At 42.3% G+C, this 25063-nt stretch overlaps 1 protein-coding gene across 1 annotated transcript in view; it reads right to left on the bottom strand.

The window, feature by feature from the left end:
- The window catches only part of gipc2 (GIPC PDZ domain containing family, member 2), a 31460-nt gene that overhangs the window by 1181 nt on the left and 5216 nt on the right, over positions 1-25063 (bottom strand). Inside the window, exons 2-5 of the mRNA XM_072440666.1 lie at positions 10084-10269; positions 6221-6401; positions 5547-5656; positions 1052-1133 (exon numbers count right to left, since the gene is read on the bottom strand). Of these exons, the coding sequence (XP_072296767.1) occupies positions 1052-1133; positions 5547-5656; positions 6221-6401; positions 10084-10269 (559 nt within the window). The remainder of the gene's footprint in view (positions 1-1051; positions 1134-5546; positions 5657-6220; positions 6402-10083; positions 10270-25063) is intronic.

The raw sequence follows: 25063 nt of genomic DNA, 5'->3' as shown, positions 1-25063 counted from the left end.
TGAAACAACTAATCCAAAATAATCCTATAATCCAAACTAAACTGCAAAACACGCCACAAACCCAGATTATACTTGAACATACTTAAACTTTACTTAAACATAAATGTTCTCTATCAAGTTGTTTTTTTACCGTCAAGTACCTGTTTTTTGTATCTGCTCTTGTACAGGTACCTTATTTTCCGGACTATAAATCGCACCTTTTTCATAGTTTTGGCCGGGGTGCAATTTATACTTATATTTATACTTATATACTTATACTCTGGAGCGACTTATATGTGATATTATTTGTTATTTTCACACTTGCAACAGCATTTCATACTCCAGTGCAACTTATATGTTTTTTTCTTCTCTATTATGCATTTTTTGGCTGGTGCCACTTATACTCCAGAAAATACATTTTTATTGTAAAAGTAACTCTATGGGTCAAAATGAGACCGCTGGAAACTCGGATTTTCTGAGTTCTGACGGATAAATTTGCACCGTCATATCTTGGAATTCCTACTCAGAAACTCAGGATGACACATTCCAGAAACCCGAGTTTGTCAGAGTTCAGACAACACGAGACAACGCAACAAAAGTCTTACATCTGACAGTTAAAATATTGCTAGCGATTATGCTAGTGTGGCTAATGTCTACCCTGAGCTAATGACAACAAAAGCAAAAGTTAGCTGGATCCATATATTGGTTGATTTGAGCAGCTTCTTGGGTTTTGTCATTTGATTTGTGTCGATAAATTCCAGACACCGTTAAATATCGCTCATGACGACTGGAACGCAGCGGAATTATAGAGCATTTTTATCGTACGAGAACCAGGAAGTGCGTCGTAGCATGCTAGCCGTTCCTGGCTTGTTAGCCCTAGCGTCGCTGCACTTTGCTCTGGCCTCTGAGAGTTTTGAAAAGCGCTTATAAACTCATTGTGGTGAATAAGTCGGATACGTAAGGAAAGTGAGGAATAACTTTAGTTTTTAACGTTCTAAGACGGTAAAACTCGGGCACTGCACCTTTAAATACGTCTGAGGTTATCGCTTCAGTAATATCGTGCTAAACTTACCCAGTTCTGTGTCTCTGATGCCCATGTAGCTCTCAAGGAGGTCGTCCACTTTATTCACAGCTTTCTCCTCAAACTCTGAGGGCTGAAAAACGACAACAATATGTTTCTTAAACACAAAGACACTTTTCCACACCCACTCCTCCTATTGGTCGACACTCTGAGTGACAGACGGCAGAATTAAACCAATCACAGTCAAACGGGAATTCGAAGAAGAAACAGAAAACTGCTAAAACCCGATTAAAATCGATTAAAACCGATTAAAGCCGCTTAAAACCGATGCTACCGCTAACACCGCTAACACCGATGACACCGCTAACACCGCTAACACCGCTAAGGGATCATCTCAAAATGGGTTGAAGCTAAAAAGACGTAATATTTTCGTCTGGGTTGAACCTACATTTCGTCTTTTTGTTGCTTTGAAGCTTCAATACATCGTTGTGGCAGTCATTGTTTTGAAATGCTAAAAAACTCTCTCAGCAACGAGCATTAGGCCAACATTAGGCGGCGGGTGCGTGCGCGGAGCACGGGGAGTGCGTACGGGGGAGCACAGCGCACCGTGCTCCCCCGTCTTTTGAGGGGGGGAGAGGGTCCAGAGAGAGCCGAAAAAAATTACGTCTTTTCAGCTTCAACCCATTTTGAGATGATCCCTAAAACCAATAGCACCGATAAAACCGCTAACACTGATAACACCGATAACACCGCTAACACCGATATGCCATCCCTAATCGTCGCTCACAGACTCCAGCAACACTAAGAATATCTGACATTAGCTGTAGACGCTGTGCGGCTGTGGAAGCGTCTCACACCTCAGCCTCGTGTTAGATTAGATACATCAAAATAAGAAACGAATGATTTAGTGACGCAAAGGAGGTGATTCAGAGGTGTCGAGGTGGGAGACAAGCCATCCATCCATCCATCTTCTGCCGCTTTATCCGGGGCCGGGTCGCGGGGGCAGCAGTCTGAGCAGGGACTCCCAGACTTCCTTCTCCCCAGACACTTCCTCTAACTCCTCCGGGGGGATCCCGAGGCGTTCCCAGGCCAGCCGAGAGACATAGTCTCTCCAGCGTGTCCTGGGTCTTCCCCGGGGCCTCTTCCCGGTGGGACATGCCTGAAACACCTCCCGAGGGAGGCGCCCAGGAGGCATCCGGAACAGATGCCCGAGCCACCTCAGCTGGCTCCTCTCGACGTGGAGGAGCAGCGGCTCTACTCCGAGCTCCCCCCGTGTGGCCGAGCTCCTCACCTTATCTCTAAGGGAGCGCCCAGCCACACGGCGGAGGAAACTCATTTCGACCGCTTGTATCCGCGATCTTGTTCTTTCGGTCACTACCCAAAGCTCATGACCATAGGTGAGGGCAGAACGTAGACCGACCGGTAAATAGAGAGCTTTGCCTTTCGGCTCAGCTCCCTCTTCACCACAACGGTCCGATGCAGCGACTGCATCACTGCAGCCGCTGCACCGATCCGCCTGTCGATCTCACGCCCCATCCTTCCCTCACTCGTGAACAAGACCCCGAGATACTTGAACTCCTCCACTTGGGGCAAGGACACCCCACCCACCTGGAGAGGGCAAGCCACCTTTTTCCGGTCGAGAACCATGGCCTCGGATTTGGAGGTGCTGATTCTCATCCCAGCCGCTTCACACTCGGCTGCAAACCGTCCCAGTGCATGTTGCAGGTCCGGGTTTAATGGAGCCATCAGGACAACATCGTCTGCAAACAGCAGAGATGAGATCCTGTGGTCCCCAAACCGGACACCCTCCGACCCCCGACTGCGCCTAGAAATTCTGTCCATAAAAATTATGAACAGAACCGGTGACAAAGGGCAGCCCTGGCGGAGTCCAACATGCACTGGGAACAGGTCTGACTTACTGCCGGCAATGCGAACGCAGCTCCTGCTCCGGTCATACAGGGACCGGACAGCCCTGAGCAAAGGGCCCCGGACCCCGTACTCCCGAAGCACCCCCCAAAGGACACCCCGAGGGACACGGTCGAAAGCCTTCTCCAGATCCACAAAGCACATGTGGACTGGTTGGGCAAACTCCCATGAACCCTCGAGCACCCGATGGAGGGTATAGAGCTGGTCCAGTGTTCCACGACCGGGACGAAAACCACTCTGCTCCTCCTGAATCCGAGGTTCGACTATCGGTCGGATTCTCCTCTCCAGTACCTTGGAATAGACCTTACCTGGGAGGCTGAGGAGTGTGATCCCTCTGTATTTGGAACACACCCTCCGGTCCCCCTTCTTGAACAGAGGGACCACCACCCCGGTCTGCCAGTCCAGAGGCACGGTCCCCGAACGCCACGCGATGTTGCAGAGACGTGTCAACCAAGACAGTCCTACAACATCCAGATACTTTAGGTACTCAGGGCGGATCTCATCCACCCCCGGAGCCCTGCCACCGAGGAGTTTGCGGACAACCTCAGTGACTTCAGCTTGGGTGATGGATGAGCCAGCCTCCGAGTCCCCGGTCTCTACTTCCTCTTCGGAAGACGTGACTGAGGGATTAAGGAGATCCTCAAAGTATTCCTTCCACCGTCCGACGACATCCCCAGTCGAGGTCAGCAGGCCTCCACCCGCACCGTAAACGGTGTTGGTGAGACACTGCTTCCCCCTCCTGAGGCGCCGGACGGTTTGCCAGAATTTCTTTGGTGCCGACCGATAGTCCTCCTCCATGGCCTCCCCGAACTCCTCCCAGGCCCGGGTTTTTGCCTCTGCGACAGCACGAGCCGCGGCTCGCTTGGCCTGCCGATACCCCTCGATGACCTCCGGAGACCTACAAGCCAGAGTGGCCTGATAGGCCTCCTTCTTCAGTCTGACGGCATCCCTTACTTCCGGTGTCCACCACCGGGTTCGGGGGTTGCCGCCACGACAGGCACCGGAGACCTTGCGACCACAGCTCCGAGCAGCCGCATCAACAATGGAGGCGGAGAACATGGTCCACTCGGACTCAATGTCCCCAGCCTCCCCCGGGACATGGGAGAAGCTCTCCCGGAGGTGCGAGTTGAATACCCTACTGACAGAGGGCTCCACTAGACGTTCCCAACAGACCCTCACAATGCGCTTGGGTCTGCCAAGTCTGTCCGGCTTCCTCCTCCGCCAGCGGATCCAACTCACCACCAGGTGGTGATCGATTGACAACTCTGCCCCTCTCTTCACCCGAGTGTCCAAGACACGCGGCCGGAGGTCTGATGACACGACAACAAAGTCGATCATTGACCTCCGGCCTAGGGTGTCCTGGTGCCATGTGCACTGATGAACACCCTTGTGCTTGAACATGGTGTTCGTTATGGACAATCCGTGGCTAGCACAGAAGTCCAATAACTGAACACCGCTCGGGTTCAGATCGGGGAAGCCGTTCTTCCCGATCACCCCTCTCCAGGTGTCACTGTCATTGCCCACGTGGGTGTTGAAGTCCCCCAGGAGAACAACGGAGTCCCCGGTCGGTGCACTGTCCAGTACCCCTCCCAAGGACTCCAAGAAGGCCGGGTACTCTGCACTGCTGTTCGGCCCGTAGGCCGCCACAACAGTGAGAGACCTGTCCCCCACCCGAAGGCGGAGGGACGCGACCCTCTCGTTCACCGGGGTAAACTCCAACACGTGGCGGCTGAGCTGAGGGGCTATCAGCAAGCCCACACCAGCCCGTCGCCTCTCCCCGCGGGCAACACCAGAGAAGTGGAGCGTCCAGCCCCTCTCAAGGAGATGGGTTCCAGAGCCCAAACTGTGCGTGGAGGTGAGGCCGACTATATCTAGTCGGTATCGCTCAACCTCCCGCACAAGCTCAGGCTCTTTCCCCCCCAGCGAGGTGACATTCCATGTCCCCAGAGTTAGTCTCTGTGTCTGGAGATCTGGTCGCCGAGGCCCCTGCCGTCGACTGCCGCCCAGATCTCTCTGCACCGGCCCCTTATGGATCCTCCTGCGGGTGGTGGGCCCACGGGAGGGCGGCCCCACGTCGCTCTTTCGGGCTGTGCCCAGCCGGGCCCCGTGGGGTAAGACCCGGCCACCAGGCGCTCGCCATGGAGCACCCATCCCAGGCCTGGCTCCAGGATGGGGCCCCGGTGACGCCGATCCGGGCGACGTAAACTGCCTTGTTCGTGTTGTCATCATAGGGGGGCTTCTGAACCGATCTTTGTCTGACCCGTCACCTAGGACCTGTTTGCCATGGGAGACCCTACCAGGGGCATGAAGCCCCCGACAACATAGCTCCCGGGATCATTCGGGCACTCAAACCCCTCCACCACGTTAAGGTGTCGGTTCAAGGAGAGGGGGAGACAAGCCACTCATCTCAAACTAGACCTAAGATCGAGGGTTCATAAAGGATCACCACTCTTATAAATCCAGGTCAACAAACAAATTAGAAGTCGACAAGCCAAAGGATGATTATAGAAATGTGAGAAATGACTTGTGAGCGATGCAGTTTTGATCCTCGTGCCTTGTTGGGTCATATTATTATCGTTGTTAATATAAAGCATACATGATTGATGAATACACGTCTCACCTCGTCTTCCACGGTAGCCGGACCTTTAGACCTCAGTCTCAAAGTGGCTCGACCCGTCCCGACTTTACCTTCGGTCGGTTTGGCTCCTTTTGACCGCGGCTCCAGCATTTCTGATGAATAATACATGAAAGAAGAATGTTTAAAACTCTAAAAACTCATTGTCTTTTTCTTCTCGTGTTACATAAAAGAGTGAAGCTGTATCGACGTGTCACCAGGAGATGAAGAAGAATTCTAGATATTCATTTAAATAATTCAAATTATACTTAATACATGTACGTAAATAAATAAAAACAACATAAAGCAGCAAAAGAAGAAGCAAACACTGGAAACAGATTGAAAGGAATATTTTTTATATTTATATCTGGTCAGTTTCTGTTGCGTTCTGTGTTTTTTGCTTGTTTTGTTTTTACATTTGAAAAGTGAAAAAAGATAAAAGTGAAAAAAGAAAAAAAATATATGTATATATTTTTCTAAGCTGATAAAGACTAAAAGGGGAAAAAGCCTAAATCTGAAAACAAAAAGGTGTCGTCCTCTTTTGTGTTTTATGACATAAAATATGACTTTTGCCTTCATGGAAAAAAGCGGCGCTCGCACGGCGCTCGCACGGCGCTCGCACGGCGCGGCGCTCGCGCGGCGCTCGCACGGCGCGGTGCTCGCACGGCGCTCGCACTGACCGAACGCCTTCATGGGCTCCACCAGCTTGAGCGTGAAGGTCTTGTTCTTGGGCAGCTCCTTCAGCGTTCGGGCCACTTCGTAGTGTCTGGTCCCGACGATGTTTTTCCCGTTGATGCACTCGACGTGGTCCCCCACGCTGATGACCTTCACCCCGTCCATCACACTGCCCTCTTTGATTCGCTGCAAGCAAACACAAACATAAACACAAACATAAACACAAATATAAACATTAACAGAGACATAAACACAAATATAAACACAAACACAGACATAAACACAAATATAAACACAAACAAATATAAACACAGACATAAACACAAATATAAACACAAATATAAACATTAACAGAGACATAAACACAAATATAAACACAAACAAATATAAACACAAACACAGACATAAACACAAATATAAACACAAAAATCATTTTATTTTGTATTTAGATAAATTAGATTAAAAAGGACCAACAGTCGCTTCAGTTCTCAAATCGGCGAAAAATACGCTATTATTCCTTTAAAGGCGGTATGGACGATTTTTCGGTGATTTGAGAACGTAGGCGGAAGTGCGAATGCGCACTCCCCCGTGCACATGGCACTCCCCCGTGTGGACTGATACAACACACACGTGCGTTTGTTTATTAGCGCAACGGAGCGCATCGCATCGCTCGTCTCCCGTAGATTTCTGTTCACTTCTGCGTCAGCTCGAACTGTCTTTCTCCGTCTTCATTTTGTCCCGTACACTGAGGGAACTATATTATGATAGATCCATGCGCTTAGGCACGCGGAAACGTGGGGACGAACCGCACGCGGCTGCAGGTGAGCGGTAGGTGCGTTTTATGATTGATACGTGGCAGGACAAATGATTTATCCACGCCACGAGGAAATACGATAAAAAATTTGCTGAAAAAAATCGTCCATTCCACCTTTAAGTAAAAGATATCACATACATGATATTGAAGATTTTATTTTATTTCATTTCTTTTATTTATCATGGGTTTCAGGCAAATGATTCCTTGCTGATTTGAAGAGTTTGTGAGGATCTTTCCCCATGAACAGAAACTAACTGCAACGGTTAATCAACTAATCATAAATACTAATCATAAATAGACGACAATTAAATAATCATATAGTCATAGTTTGATCATCGTGATTGTTATTTGCACTTTATGGACTCTAAAACACGTATGAAAAGACCTTTTATAACTAATTCAGGGGCGTTACAACATCAAAATGTCATGGTAAATATTCTCCATCTAGTCTTCAGATGATGTATTTATAGAATCAGGAGACTGTAGTGCAGTGAGGCACCACACGGGAGCGTGTGTGAGTCAAATCAAGATGGTTCTCTTGAGACAGATAAAGCGGCTTACACCCACTACAGCCACAAAGCCACCTCCAAGTAGGTCAAATTGTAATATAATAATACTTTACTTTTGATTCACAGGTGACCAGAGGCAGTGGAGTGGCCAAATACTTGTTAAGTAAGAGTAATGTTACATCACAATTATACTACTTAACCTGTTACCATCCACCTATTTTCGCCCTGTGCACAATGGTTGGACCCAAATGGCATTGCTTATTAAAAGAGGATCTTATGTTCCACATGCAAGTGTGACGCATCATTAGAAAGCTTAGGCCTTCTAGTTTCTGCAGATGTGCACATGGACACTGTCAGGGCTTCAGAACTTACACTACTACAGAGGCCCAAACATAAACAAAACATCCTTTTTTAGTCTCGCCTGAATATTGTCAATTTGTAATGGTCCTGAGCATGACATATTTCATTGTGTGCATATGCTGTTCACTGTACATGATGTTTATCTTGTTGACAGCAACTGTGTAAAGTTTCAGATCTCTGGGAACAGGCATTTTGGTGCTGTTGACCTTTTTGTATCAAAAAGTATATTCGGAACAAGTGATCCAAATACGTGCCAACTGTGCCAAACTGTTTTATTACAATTTTAGCTCCTCTATGATCATAAAACATACATTTTGATGTTTTGTAGGCCACTAATACCTATTATAACTGCTAAAAAAATATATGTGAAAATGTGTAAATATGAGTTTACCCATGAATTTCCCATATAGAGGTTAAAAAAAAAAGAAAAAATTATAATATTTTTATTTTATTTTTGTATTGGTATAATAATACATATATCTAACAAAATGCACATCCAAAAGGCTAATAAAATCAGAAAACGTTATGCGCAAAATCCTGCCGAGAAATCTGGCTCTTTACAGCCTTACCTGAGCCTTACGCACGATAATACAGAAGATTCTGTGTCAATAAGGCCTTTGTCCCACCCCTCTTTCTAAAGCTATTCTTATTGGCTAGAATAATATGTGATTCAAAGTCTGCTACGTCGCTAGCATGCGGCGCTATGTAGATGTAAATAGTGGAATACATGTGCGTCGCAAGCGGCGCATTTCTTTTTGCGGAGGCTGTAGCAAACAAACCCGTGGACAGAAAAATTTGTGGATGGTCTCATTCTGTAGGTAACAGTCTGAAGAAAAGAAGGATATCCAACATTATCTTATAGGTCAAACAGGTCATTTGTTATGGACGGAGAAATGCGCCGGACAAGCGCATTCTCGTCCGGCGAGAAACGAAGAAATGTTTGTTTACTTGACAATATCTCGAAATCAGAAAACTTCAGGAAAAATACAAGTGGATATTGTTTTTCAATGATTCCTTACGGACAGACTGAGTACAAGGATGTACAGAATTAAAGCCGTTTCGTCCGTCATAAACAGCAAACAGGACATGCGTTTGTAAAAGTTGAGACTTTCTCACAAACTATTGGCAATTGCTTCTTGGGGCATATTATTCAATGTAAATCAATGACATATTCGTTTTGTTGAGAAAATAAGCTTTAAAATGATGTATAACTTGCTGGTATTGACCACGGAAATAAAAGTGATGATGTAAGAGAATATTTGAGATATAGAAAATGCTCGCCGGCGGACAGGTGGGTGGTAACAGGTTTTAAAGTACATGAGACAGGAAGTTATATCTTTGCCCCAGGTCAACCTTTGAAAAAGAGGTTTCCATCTCAATGAGTTCTTACCTGGTTAAAAAAAGGTTATTACAAAAATAAAAAAGGCTAGAATACACATTTCATTGAATTGTAGTGAACATTATTATATTTCTTTTTTTTATCATTATTGTTTTATTTTTAGAACAAAACAAAATAAAAGTCCCATTTTGTCCAGGAGCGATTTTTTTCCCATGATTAAATTTCATACTTTACTAAACATTTTATCCTATTTGTCCAGTTTTAGCATGAGCAGCAGATTTTGACATAGGTAAAGATAATGCACAGCTGTTACCTAGCAACCAGACCGTAAACAAGAGCCAAAATCCATATAAATGACACGACGGTAAATGATTTTGCAATACATTTGACCTGATGACACTCGTATTTAGTTGAACGATGGTTTAAACTGTCAGAAAAGTGTTAAATGTGAACTGTCTCTATGTTTTCAACGGCACGTCGCACATTGATGACATCACAGAGGGATTCCGTTTTAGAACTCGGTCATACTTCCTGTAAATGTACAACATCTTCGTAAACTGCAACTTCCCGGATGTAAAACTATGATAAACATTGATCACAAGTTCTACAGCACCAAAGTAAGACATAATTAGAAAACACATAAGATCCTGTCATAAGGACTTTAAGAAGTCAAATGTAGTGGTCTACGAAACTACTCACGCAAGAGTAAAAAAAACTGTTTGGGGAAAACTACTACTCAAGTAAGAGCAACTTTTGTCATTTTAAATTAATAAAATTAGAAGGACGCAACATAAAAATCTAGTATTTTCAACAAATAAACCACAAAAATGATCAACTTTGCCCGACCTTTATGAAAGCGTAGCCGGCTCCGTTGTCGGTGATGGTCAAGCCCAGGGCGTCCTCCGTCTTGTGCACCTCCACCTCCTTCTTGATGCCTTTGATGTGAGCGAAGATGAAGTCCTCCAGGCCGATCTGACCGCCCAGCAGCTTGTCCATGTCGATCTTGTGCGTGTTTAGAGTGCAGAACATGATCTGGAGACGGAAGCACGACACACGGTGTTCAATTCAAGCCAGAGTTTTGTTATAAACGTCAGGACTGCGACGGATATTATAAGTAAAACTAATCACAATTGTATATCTATAATTATATAATCTCTATACAGGCTCTAAAACTCATACAAAAAGAGCTTTTAAAAACAAAAACAGTGGCATTATTAGACAAAAATGTCAAAAAAAAATAACAATTCAAGATTTTTCTCAATAATACACTTTATTTATAACTATTCTCCATCTTGAAGCCATATTTCAATCTTTATTTGGTTAATTAAAAGTGTCAATGTACAAGAAATGGAAATTATGGTTTGGAATAATAGCTAATCCACAAAACATTAGCATAAACTGTTTGGGGAAACTGCTACTCGAGTACTACTCAAGTGTAAGTTCAAGTACTTTCAATAAATATACCACAAAAATGAGGCAAAAACCCATCATATCCGATGTTGTTTTTTAACGCTACAGTAAAATACAACTCAACGTGAAAGTATTCAAAGTATTCAGAATACCACGGAACGTAATGCATTTTAAAACATTCTTCTCAACACTGGCGACTGCACAGATCGCACTAAAACAGATTGTTATAGATGCTTTATGATCATCACTTAATAAAAGTCTTCTTATCTGAGGACAATGGCCCTTTGCCCAAATAAATATCCTCCTCGTATTAAGCCGACAAAACCAGGAAGTAAAACAGACTCCCCCGGGTACAGGCGGAAAAGCATTTTTAATCTCCTCTTTGTTTGGGGTTGGTTTTTATTTCAAGTTAGAGCCAAAGGGGCGGAGCAGGCCGGGGCGGTTGCCGTGGGAGACCGGGGCAAAAAAGAGGCCGGGGGACACGAGGTAAACAAAAACAAATACAAGAAACGGCATTGTTCTATCTTGTTGTTTATTTGTTATCCAACTTTGTAGGCTGCCATGGTTTGGGGAGACAGTTATAAACAGGAGGTAGATTATACACCACCTGGATTCAATTGAGCCTCCTATTGGATAACCGGTGCATGGGTCATCGTCTTTCAGCTGCAACACGGTATTTAAATGACATTTTTGAGCTTTTAACCAGGTTCTAGCATTGTTCCCTCATCAAAAACACGCCCGGAGTAGCATTTAGCTTCATTCACGCTAGTCTGATGAATTCCGGTCAGAAAGTCCTCTCCCCTCCGAGCGTCGAAAACACTCCCTTCTGTATTTCCTCAATAACTGACATTTTCTCACTCTGCGACGTGGCTCTGAGAATCTTCTTTCCTGCCCGCACATCCTCGCCTGGTTCTTGTCATTGCCGAGACCGAGAAGCGCGTGGAAATATTTATTTTTAATCGCGCAGCCAGTAGATGGAGCCAATAAGGCCAATGAAAATTTAAAAAATGCTTGATATTTGTCTTTTTAAACCCGACTGATGCAATGAGTGGCTTCTCATTCCCAAAATGTGGGAAGACGAATCCCGTGGTCATGGAAGAGATGTCAACACCGTATGTTTTGATCAAGCAAAGAAAACATCTAAAAGGAGCAATGAATGATGAGTTGATTACTGTATTTTCCGGACTATAAGTCGCACCAGCCAAAAAATGCAAAGTAGAGAAGAAAAAAACAGACATACATAAGTGTGAAAATAACAAATAATATCACATATAATTCGCTCCGGAGTATAAGTGTAAGAGTATAAGTATAAATATAAGTGTAAGTCCCACCCGGACCAAAAGTGTGAAAAAAGGTGCGACTTATAGTCCAGAAAATACAGTAGTCATTGACACCCTGGACTCAATGCTCTTCCAAACTGTCTTGTATTAATGATATTTAACTGAAATGAAGTGCTTGTTCTTCTGCCGTACACCCCAGGCCCGTTTGTTTGCACATACTCCACATTCAGCTTGAGACCGCTAGTGCTTAAACTGTGCGTGGGAGAAACGGCGCTGAACACCTACTCGCTCGCGCCATTTGTTTTTTTTCCCGTTTCCAAGACGCCGCGGCGCCGTCTCCGTCCTCCAAACCCACTTAATTCTACTGCTCCGGTGCTACTGACGCACGGGAGGAGGCGAAACGTCACCTCCTTCAGCCGGGACCAGACCGTTAGCTCTCATTTGTGCAGAGGAACCGAGGGGGGAAGAGGGAACTGGAATTTAAAGAGATGCTCTGGAAGTCGTGAGCATAATGGATGACAGGAGTTGCAGTGGTGGAAATGTACTTTACTTTACTCATTTTAACTGCTTAGTCTTTTACTTTAACTTTGCTACATTTGAGAGCAAGTGTCTACTTCAATATACAGTATTTTTTGTCGTTCCGGAGTATATGTTGCACCAGCCAAAAAATGCATAATAGAGAAGATAAAAACATCTATAAGTCGCACTGGAGTATGAAATGCAGTTGCAAGTGTGAAAATAGCAAATAATATCACATATAAGTCGCTCCGGAGTATAAGTATATAAGTATAAATATAAGTATAAGTTGCTGCCCGGCCAAAACTATGAAAAAAGGTAGTTACTGTGGTAAAAGTTTTATGTGATACTTTTACTTTAAAAGTAATTGAATTGAATTGTATTTCTTTTGCCTCTGTAACAATTTTCAGCAAAAGTAGTAATAGTCGGACTGTATAAAACTAGAGACAAATGTGTGTTGCTCACAGAAAGAGTAGCAACAAATGCAACAATGTATTTTGTTTGGTCCGACTAACGGCGTAAAGTAAGACAAAAAGCTTCATTTTAACACTTGGCACTGGTCAAATGTGATTACACTGCTCCATAAGGGGAGAGCAGTCAAATGGATTCAGGCTTTTGGCTAGAGGGCTTCTCGTCTTTTGGACGGGGTATTTTGACATGTGGACGGGCATTTTCGAGTGCAAGGACGGTGTAATTTTTATTAATACATTTTAGAAAAGGGAATATCATCATTAATATGGGCCGGGAAGCGTTTGACAATAGTCCGCCGTGGTTCACGCCATTACAGTTTACTGTTTACAAGTGAAAATTTGCATGCTGCGCGCTGATTGGTCGACAAAGTTTGTGTGCTTGGCTCTGATTGGCTGCCGAGCCGTGGTCTGGAAAATGCCAAACCTCCACGGCCAAATACCATGTAAAATATGGCGCGATACGCCGCTCCTAAGTGGCGGAGAGTGATCCGCACAGCGAGAGACGCAGGCGGCGCCAGAGTACGGAAAGTCAATATAATATGAGATGCGTGCGGGCGCCACTCTAGATCGCCGTGTAGGCGCCTCCGCGTTAATAGCGCCGTTTTATTTTGTAAAAGCGTCGAAAAAAGGTCGCGATAAACATATTGGCTTTCCATAGCCTTCCCTATGGGCTAGGGTTAGGACATTTTTTTAAGCCCCCGGACAAAATTATTTGGACGGGGTGTTTTCAAATCCTAGCTAAAAGCACGAATGGATTTAGTGATTTGGGGTCAAACTGATGCTTTGGTAAACTTGTTATAATTTTCTTCTCCTTTATGCATTTTCTGATGAGCGACTTATAGTCCGCAAAATAAGGTAAGTGTCCTCAAATGATCATGTTGTGTGCAGAGACTAGCATTGCTCTGGCGACTGAACCTCTTCACCTGGACACATCAGGACACAGGGATTTACAACGGAACTGAAACAAGAAGTCTGACTCATTTCATTCTGATGTAGAAGTAACAACAGAAGTAGCAGTAGAAGTAGCAGTAGTAGCAGTAGTGACATAGATCGCTTGGAAAACTGAAAAACGATGAGTGTGTGGGGGCAAATTCAAGTACCGTGTTTTCCGGACTATAAGCCGCACCTTTTTTCATAGTTTTGACCGGGGTGCAACTTATATTTATATTTATACTTATACTTATATATTTATACTCCAGAGCGACTTATATGTGATATTATTTGTTATTATCACACTTGCAACTGCATTTCATACTCCAGTGTGACTTATATATGTTTTTTCCTTCTCTATTATGCATTTTTTGGCTGGTGCGACTTAGACTCAAGAAAATACGGTATTTGGTTCAGATCATAAACAATTGCAGATTCTCTAGTGCAGAGCAGTTCGTTATACGGTTCAGGGACATGGACCATTAATAAAGAAAGCAAGCTTGTATGCTGATTAAAGGGCTCGTATAACATCCCAAGAATTAAGAAACCAGAGTCCACGAGTTCTGAGCTCCATCACGAGAAGGAGAACGAAGTATTGGCAAAGAAGAAGTTACATGGAAGATACACGGATTCAATGAGTCATACTATACTGGAAACCAAAAGCTTTAGCATTACTGTGAGAGACAAAGGGGTTTCAATATGATCCTTTATCGTTATTTTACAGTATTTTTCGGACTATTAGTGGTACCTTTTTTCATAGTTTGGCTTATACTCCGGAACAACTTATATGTGATATTACGGTATTCATTATTTTCACATGACAACACAGGCTGCGAAATAGACGGGGGCCCGCAAGCAGTTGAATCTCCGGCGGACCCATGGTTTGAAATAGGAGGGGGCCCGCCGTGCCCCTCCTCGAAAACAATCAAGATTTAACGAGTAATTTGGCCATATTCGGGGCATTTTCATCGCTTAAGTTTGGTTTTGAGAGACATGCCCACTTCGCACGTCTTCTCGCTTCTCATTGGCCGAGGGGTCTCCGTGATGTAATATCGATGAAAGCGGGCATCTGATTGGCCGCTGCGTTCGTGTTGCGTTCACGTGTCCTCGGAAATGCCCGGTCTAATTTTCGGGGCAATGTATATATGAGTAGTTTATTTTGTAGGACGTGATTTCATATATTCCACAAGATCTCCTTGTGTCAAATGCTGTAAACAGTATTTATTTTGTATATAAGAAACATTATTATATTGAATTAAACAGTTTTAAAGATCATGATCTCTGGTTTATATGAATTCAGTATTTGTGCTCTTCATATCAAATAACAGATAAAAGTACTTTAAATTGTTTTACATGCTAATAACCAGGTTTAAAACAACACATTTATCTTGTTCTTATGACGCCGCGATGCCGCGCACGCTTGTGGACCCTGAAATTGCTTGGGGGCCCCTAACTTTGAAAATCTATTTCTCAGCCTGCAACAGTAAGGCCGCTCTTGGCTCTAAGCGACGCAGAAGAAGAATCTGCACTTCCTTTTCCTCTGGAGTTTGTGGAGTTGTTTAGAAGTGACACAGAGGAAGAAGAATTCAATGGATTTAGTGATTTGGGGTAAAACTGATGCTTTGCTAAACTTGTTAGCATGTTCTTTATGCTATAGTTATCTGAATAACTGTTAATATGTTACGTTAACATACCAGACACTTACCACAGTTCTGTCTGTGCCTCATGTAGCTGAAGGTGTTAGCGTTAGCATACGTCTTGATAGCAAAGCATCAGTCCCTCATTATGGGGTATTAATAAAGTATTATCTAACCTTCTAACATTAGTAGTTACGCCCCTCATATTGGTACAAGGCCTCGCAGTACAATAACCAACACAGCACTTTCCAATCAAACGTCTGAGAACAGGTCACATGTTTTCCGAGGTTGGATAGCGCTCGTCAGCACTTTACACGTCTAATGATTGACTGAAATGTGAGTTTAATAACTTAACGTTACAGGCTGAATGTTTGCATGACAATCTACAGTCCTGAGGGTCTTTCTTCTTCTGGTGCACCTGTATCATTTAGTCATTTTGGTTTATCATTTCACATCATGCTTTTGTCATAAGTGCATGGAAAGGTCCATTGTTCCCCTGTATGTGAACATTTTACACAAATAAACCTACTTTGTGTCATATTTTACTCCAATTGAAATGAACGACTTAATGAAAGAAAGAAAGCGGTCCACTGGCTTATTTACGATCCGATCCCTTTTACGCGGTGTCATGGTGTGGATACTACGTGTAGGTAAGTAAGTACCGTATTTTCCGGACTATAAGTCGCACCTTTTTTCATAGTTTTGGCCGGGGTGTGACTTATGAAAATAACGAATAATATCACATATTATTCGTTATTTTCACACTGGAAGCCGCATGTCACATCTGAATAACTGTTAATATGTTATGTTAGCATACCAGAAACAAAAAATATGACTTATACTCCAGTGCGACTTATACATGTTTTTTTCTTCTCTATTATGCATTTTTTGGCTGGTGCGACTTATACTCCGGTGCGAGGTATAGTCCGGAAAATACGGTAAGCACCTTTCACAGGCAGAAATCACTAAGTGCTTCACAAAAACACAGAATAAAATAATAAAAACGCCAAAAACAGTCAAATCAGTCCCTAAAGCAACTGTAATTGAAAGTGTGTAACCGCCATGAACAGTGGGCGTGTCCGGGAGGTAGGCACGAACGGGGATTTTCTTACGGAGCAATGTTGTCTTGACTGCGGGAGAGTAGAAATGCAACGTCGAGAGGGTAAATGAGAAGAGAAAACAGTGACATGTGGTTAAATTGTGCCTGATACAAAACGTCTCCTTTAACCCAGAACATCTCCTTTAATACAGAACATCTCATTTAACACAGAAAGTCTCCTTTAACCCAGAAAGTGTCCTTTAACACAGAACGTCTCCTTTAACACAGAACGTCTCCTTTAACCCAGAAAGCCTCCTTCAACACAGAACGTCTCCTTTAACCCAGAACATCTCCTTTAACACAGAAAGTCTCCTTCAACACAGAACGTCTCCTTTAACACAGAACGTCTCCTTTAACCCAGAACGTCTCCTTCAACACAGAACGTCTCCTTCAACAAAGAACGTGTCCTTCAACCCAGAACGTCTCCTTTAACACAGAACGTCTCCTTTAACACAGAACGTCTCCTTCAACACAGAACCTCTCCTTTAACACAGAACCTCTCCTTAAACACAGAACGTCTCCTTTAACACAGAACCTCTCCTTTAACACAGAACCTCTCCTTCAACACAGAACGTCTCCTTTAACACAGAACGTCTCCTTCAACACAGAACCTCTCCTTTAACACAGAATCTCCTTTAACACAGAACCTCTCCTTTAACACAGAACGTCTCCTTTAACACAGAACCTCTCCTTTAACACAGAACGTCTCCTTTAACACAGAACCTTTAACACAGAACCTCTCCTTTAACACAGAGCGTCTCCTTTAACACAGAACCTCTCCTTTAACACAGAACGTCTCCTTTAACACAGAACCTTTAACACAGAACGTCTCCTTTAACACAGAACGTCTCCTTTAACACAGAACCTTTAACACAGAACGTCTCCTTTAACACAGAACGTCTCCTTTAACACAGAACCTTTAACACAGAACGTCTCCTTTAACACAGAACGTCTCCTTTAACACAGAACCTTTAACACAGAACGTCTCCTTTAACACAGAACCTCTCCTTTAACACAGAGCGTCTCCTTTAACACAGAACCTCTCCTTTAACACAGAACGTCTCCTTTAACACAGAACCTTTAACACAGAACGTCTCCTTTAACACAGAACGTCTCCTTTAACACAGAACCTTTAACACAGAACGTCTCCTTTAACACAGAACGTCTCCTTTAACACAGAACCTTTAACACAGAACGTCTCCTTTAACACAGAACGTCTCCTTTAACACAGAACCTTTAACACAGAACGTCTCCTTTAACACAGAACCTCTCCTTTAACACAGAGCGTCTCCTTTAACACAGAACCTCTCCTTTAACACAGAACGTCTCCTTTAACACAGAACCTTTAACACAGAACGTCTCCTTTAACACAGAACGTCTCCTTTAACACAGAACGTCTCCTTTAACACAGAACCTTTAACACAGAACGTCTCCTTTAACACAGAACGTCTCCTTTAACACAGAACCTTTAACACAGAACGTCTCCTTTAACACAGAACGTCTCCTTTAACACAGAACCTTTAACACAGAACGTCTCCTTTAACACAGAACGTCTCCTTTAACACAGAACCTTTAACACAGAACGTCTCCTTTAACACTGAACGTCTCCTTTAACACAGAACGTCTCCTTTAACACAGAACCTTTAACACAGAACGTCTCCTTTAACACAGAACCTTTAACACAGAACGTCTCCTTTAACACAGAACCTTTAACACAGAACGTCTCCTTTAACACAGAACGTCTCCTTTAACACAGAACGTCTCCTTTAACACAGAACCTTTAACACAGAACCTTTAACACAGAACGTCTCCTTTAACACTGAACGTCTCCTTTAACACAGAACGTCTCCTTTAACACAGAACCTTTAACACAGAACGTCTCCTTTAACACAGAACCTTTAACACAGAACGTCTCCTTTAACACAGAACCTTTAACACAGAACGTCTCCTTTAACACAGAACGTCTCCTTTAACACAGAACCTTTAACACAGAACGTCTCCTTTAACACAGAACGTCTCCTTTAACACAGAACCTTTAACACAGAACGTCTCCTTTAACACAGAACCTTTAACACAGAACGTCTCCTTTAACACAGAACCTTTAACACAGAACGTCTCCTTTAACACAGAACGTCTCCTTCAACACAGAACGTCTCCTTTAACACAGAACCTTTAACACAGAACGTCTCCTTTAACACAGAACCTTTAACACAGAACGTCTCCTTTAACACAGAACGTCTCCTTCAACACAGAACGTCTCCTTTAACACAGAACGTCTCCTTTAACACAGAACCTTTAACACAGAACGTCTCCTTTAACACAGAACGTCTCCTTTAACACAGAGCGTCTCCTTTAAAGCTTCTAAACGTGACACAGTGGTAAACAGCTGCACCGGGGCCAGTGACCTTCAGCTTCAGGAGCTTCCTCTGGGACTCCGTGGAGCTGGTGTAATCATTATTATATTGTTATCATATCCGCCGCGCTAACCTCAGGCCTAAACCGCAGCTAACAGCCAATTAGAGGTGGCTAAAAACAAGATGTAATCATCCTAATTTAATAACTGACTTTGTGCAGTTATGAAAAGTGAAACGTTCTTGTTGGTTACGAAGCTACGAGAAAACTGTGGCTGAAGATGCTTCGTACGCATAGAAAAACAAACTAATTAATGCGGCTGTTACAATAGCTCTAAAGCAGGTTAAAGCGCCCCCTACAGGTCGGACGACTCACTGAACCAAAATGCAGTTATGATAAATAAATTTAGAATTTTGATAACAAATTATAAAAAAAATTATCACAGAATAGTAAAAAAATATATAATTTCACTTCCTGTTTATAATTGATGACATCACAGTAGGAAATAACCCAGCAAAAACTCAACTAATGTCACTATTACTTTTATTTGACAAATAAAATCACATGAGAGCGATTTTATTTTGTTGAATTAATGTTTAGAGGGTCAAAAAAGTGCTTCCTTTGTGTAATTTATGCATGAACTTTAGTCTGTAATGAATGTGTCCCCAGTGTGATGTCACTTCCTGTCATTTTTCAACAGATTTTCATCATTTTCTCCACAAATACCTGCTCGATTGGTGTAAAACTATCATTTATACGTACAACAGGTATAAACACTCCAAATAGAGTCCAAATTAAAAAATCATAAAAACCTGTCATACGTCACTTTAATTGTTACTTACTTAGCCCTTTTATGTATTGTTTTGATCCATGTAATTGGTGCACATTGTGACAGCGTTTGGCGGTTCAGACTGAAGTATTGAGCAAATATTACAGCATTTTTTAGGTACTATTCCAGACTCCAGGGAACATATTTGAGGAGACTTTAGGGATTAGTTTGTCTGAGTTTGGAAATGCCCTCGTCGTGTAAGTGTCAAGTTGTGGTTTTCAGCAGACGAAACGGTTGCGTAAAGAGACAAGCCAAACGTAACATTTTTGCAAGTATTTCACAACGTGGATGTCCGACGAGCGGCGAGACGCGTTCAATCGGTGTCACGTTTAATCAACTTAATTATTTCTAATCAATATGGGGAATCATTTACTTTGAAACACTCGGGCTGCACGCTGTTGGAAAATGATTGTGATACGCGACGTAAAACTACTGCAATGTCGATATTAATTGCCATATTTTAAATGAATGCACTTTTTCACACAATTATGTAAGTTATATTAAATCAAATGTGTTCAGGCCTTACAGTATTAGTTAAATCAGTCAAAATAAAAACGTATAATAAAAAAACAGACAAAACAGGACTAAATTTAGACCAAATAGGAAATAAATCATGAATAAAAAAATCTGCGTTTTTTCAATGTTTTATTTTAAAAACAGCAAATTTCTACAGTATATTTAGTTTGTGGCAATATCAACTATCGCTCTAGCAAACATTACAATATCCATACTTTTGCGATATCTTGTGTAGCCCAAACCCACACTTTTCTGTTTTATATGTTGCCTTTTTGTTTAGCGTTAAAATGTTACCAACAATGTTTAATTCTGATGTTTAAGTTGCTTTTCATCGTAAAAAACCTGCACTGCACAACTGTACTTGCAGATACTACCATTATTACCAACTATTATGACTAAATATACACTATTTGACCAACATTTGTCTCCTCTAAAGATAATATAACGTATTTTCCGGACTATAAGTTGCATCTTTTTTCATAGTTTTGGCCGGGGTGTAACTTGTACTTATATTTATACTTGTATACTTATACTCCCGAGCGACTTATATGTGATATTATTTGTTATTTTCACACTTACAACTGCATTTCATACTCCAGTGTGACTTATATATGTTTTTTTTCTTCTCTATTATGCATTTTTTGGCTGGTGCGACTTATACTCCAGAAAATAAAGTAGACGCTTCATGACATGCACCAGTTTAATTACTCCATTTTGGTAATATAATACACAAATAGTCATATATATTTCACCTTAAATTCTTTACAGATTTGCACTTGGACGCTCTTTCTAAACGAGAGCGGCGGCATTATAAATAGAAGGAGCTCAGAGCCAAACCAGGGCGAAAACCTCGACGCAGGAAATATTCAAAGTGAAGTCAAATGAGCGAGGCCTGAAAACACAGCTCTGCCCGGCGCACCCAAAACAGCAACGACGCCGAGACTCTGAGACACTCGATGTGAGCGATGGACGGCTGCAGCGCCGGGCAGGGACAGGGACGTTACCGTGTCCAGTTTTAGAAGAAACGCCACAGTTATCGCCGCAACGATACCGACGCCGAGGAATATACGTACCGGAGTCTCGATGCCGCGGCGATAATTATAAACGGTCTTTTGTAGGTGAAGGTTTTAGACAATAGACTGACATTTTCAACACACTTTATAGTTCCGCGTGACCTTGGTCGAGTTCGGATAAAGCTCAATGTCATTTTAAAACAGCCACATTTTGTCCTGGTCATGTGATCTGTGTCTAGCTTCGATTCTAGTTTTAGTATCCATCAGTAAAAACCATGGCAACCCTAATCTTAAACTTAATCTTTTAATTGTTTGGAAGGTGACGAGAGCGTATTTGGATGTAGGACTCCAGCGATGGAGAGGACTGATGGATACCAGTGAAGTGTACTTTTGGCTGCAGCGACAAAGGCGTTAATAAAGAATTGAAAGACATAGATAATCACCAAATTATGACCTTTTTGTACGATGTAAATATGTCACCGGGGGAAACGTACGTATTTGTAAAACTATGTGTTTTCGTCCCAAAGCTAAAGGCTAACACACATTAAAGGCTAACATTAAAGGCTAACACACATTGAAGGCTAACATTAAAGGCTAACATTAAAGGCTAACACACATTGAAGGCTAACATTAAAGGCTAACACACATTGAAGGCTAACATTAAAGGCTAACATTAAAGGCTAACACACATTGAAGGCTAACATTAAAGGCTAACACACATTGAAGGCTAACATTAAAGGCTAACATTAAGGCTAACACACATTGAAGGCTAACATTAAATGCTAACATTAAAGGCTAACATACATAAAAGGTTAGCTAACACACAATAACTCAAATATAAAACAAAACTTGATCAAAGTAAACAGAATGCAAAGTGTGGTTAGTAGAGCTGGGTTTCGATTTGATCCGGGGGTTAATGTTATTAAAAATGAAAAATGTATTTGAAGCGTTTCCTTCACTTCATGACTGTGTAGAGAAGCAACATATTAAAACTAGTATTATATCAATATTAAACAGCAAATCTTACAAGTATTGATAGTTACTGATGGAAGACTGATGAAAAGGTTAAGGGTCAATCTACCTTCAAGAAAGATAATTCAGGACAATAAATGGAGGACATCATTGAGGTGACGACATCTGCAACAGTGGATTCTACTGGGACACGAACCACTGCATTATTATTATGCTTGAAAATAATTAAGAATTCACCCAAAAGCGGTTGCTACCAAAAGTATTTTTATTTTAAAACTGCTCACACACTGCCAGTACTGAAACTGGAAGTATAAAATGTAAACGATGAACATTTTTCATTTTATTTTTTTATTTTTTTTATTTAAAAAAAAAAATCGATCTTTGGACGTACGAATCGATAATCGGTCATTAATATGCGAATCGATTTAAAATCGGAAAAACGATTTTTTCAACCCAGTTCTAGTGGTTAGTTCAGTTTGTGGAGTTATTTGAACATTTATTGAATGTTAGCATTAGCTTAGTGACATTTATAAAAAATATAGATGTCCTCAGGTGAAGTATTTACATGGTACGTCAAGTTCTTAACCCGCTGCTGTGATTATCCATCTGGGACTCACTCTCCACTTTGTGTTCATTAATTATTGATTTATTTTAGCGCAACTCTGCTAATTCCCCGTACGGAATGAACAGAGCGTTTTTAAGGCAAACTGAGTCGCTTGGTTTCCTGAAAAGGGCACATTGTTCTTTTGTTTGTTTTTATAACCTGGGATTACAGTTGTATCGTTTTATTTTACTATCAGTTTTAATATTCTACTTCCTTGTTCATAGACGTTACTTGTGCATAATACATGAAGCGTGGAGCTCCTTGACAAGCGCGTCCATTATCTCTCATTATCTCTCCGCCGCGGGAAACTTAAGATGCAGTCGCTAATTTAACACTTGAATTCAGTCACGAAAAGAAGACGCCGCCGTGTCTCTGGACAGTTCGCCATGACCTCGCCATGACCTCACCATGACCTCACCTCACCGGGTCAAACCACGCCGGACGCCAGTGTCTGGGCAATGCGGACAATAAAGTTCTTTCTGAAGTATGCTGCGGGAAAAAATCATCTGTGGGGATCGTAAAATATGAAAATCGCCTCACTGTTGATAGGTTTCCTTTTACCAACAGGCGCATAGATGATCTATGTTTAAAGATGCTCTTTTTGGGCAGTGTGCAGCCATGACAATATAACAGATCCATGGGCGATTAGCACGCCCGGGGTTTCAGCTGTGAAGTTATTTGGCCTGACTGTCGAAAAGTGCTCACATCACCAAGTGACAGTATGAAAAATAGTGAAGCGCTCACTTCTGAGAAAATAAAACTGTCTGCAAAACCTGTGCCAGGATTTTAAAATATATACAAAATAAAAATACAAAAATCTGACCTACCGACCTGGATTTTTTTTTCAATGTTACCGGAAACACACTATTTTTTGGTTTTTGGCCTTATCTTAGTAGTCGACTAGTCAAATGATTATTATTTACTATTGCACGATGAGACTTTTTAGAACACATAAAACTGTAACGATTGACAGACTGATCATGACAGAGACTTTTATAATAATATATTTTCAATGATGGAAAATAGGCCACACAGAGACCCAGAATGATGTTTAAACAGTGACACTGGGAAAACCCTCTGCGCTGCTGCACATTGTGTCTGTGTCTGTGGGACTCTTTATTGAGGGCGTGGCGCTCTTTTGAATCCTGTGGGATCTTTTATCTGTAAGATTTAAGGCTGTGGCCACAAAACCAGATCCAAGGCCCTTCCTGTGGATAATATAATGGCCAGTGTGTCACCGGGACCGTTCCGCTGTGCAATCGGGCGGCGGCGGGTATCAAAAGATGGCGTCACATAGCATCATCTGAAGAAGTATTGGGAGATACTCAGAGGTTGTGGCAGATGTGGCACAAAACAGTGAAACACCAAAGGTCACATTAGATACAGCTTTGCACAAAATAAGATAATAGCTGTAGTAATAGGTCCAAAAATTATGACAAATTTGACCCCAATAGTCCTTTTTGTACAACATTAGCACACTTTCGGGTTGCCGTGACGATGCCAGACAAACCGTCCGTGCGGAAGAAGATGGCGACGGTTTCCACGTGTTAAAAACTCGACTTGACTTGACAGATCTATTTTCAGTAACTGTCCAAAGTGCTGTTTAAATAAGCTTCCTCAGTACACGGTTTATAAGATGTTGAGCATTTAAGACTGTTACTAGCATTTGTCGACGTCTTATAATAATAATCAAAAAGGCGTGCGTGAATAAAACGTACAAAAAGGGCCATAATAATCTGCTTTTTACACCGTTTTCAATAACAAAGTGATAAATCCTAGTAAATGTCTTAAAAGTGCTACTAAACGAATAATTAGTGCTTATTAATGCATTATAAATAGTTTACAAAGGAATCTTATCCAGAGGAAATGCTGTAAATGAGGTTAAGAACAACGGAGACGGTTTGAGACGTAAAATAATCTAAATCAAGACTGGACCGAGGAAGCGTCGGCTTTAAAAACACAACACGGAACAAAGCAATGTCAGCTCTGGGTCATTTAAAAATAAACACCACAACATTATAACATTATATATTTAAAATCCCTAAAGAGTTAATTCAGAGCAAAATGGGACCTTTAATGTTGCTCCTTTTACCACTACCGCTACTACCGCTACTACCGCTACTACTGCTACTACTACCGCTACTACCGCTACTACTGCTACTACCGCTACTACTGCTACTACTACTACTGCTACTACT

Source organism: Eucyclogobius newberryi, unplaced genomic scaffold (assembly GCF_026437365.1).
Source record: "Eucyclogobius newberryi isolate DKJ021-1_F unplaced genomic scaffold, fEucNew1.0.hap1 SCAF_12, whole genome shotgun sequence".
In the NCBI taxonomy this organism is placed as follows: domain Eukaryota; kingdom Metazoa; phylum Chordata; class Actinopteri; order Gobiiformes; family Gobiidae; genus Eucyclogobius; species Eucyclogobius newberryi.
The sequence above is the reverse complement of the archived record's forward strand: the minus strand, read 5'-3'. Positions and strand labels throughout refer to the sequence as shown.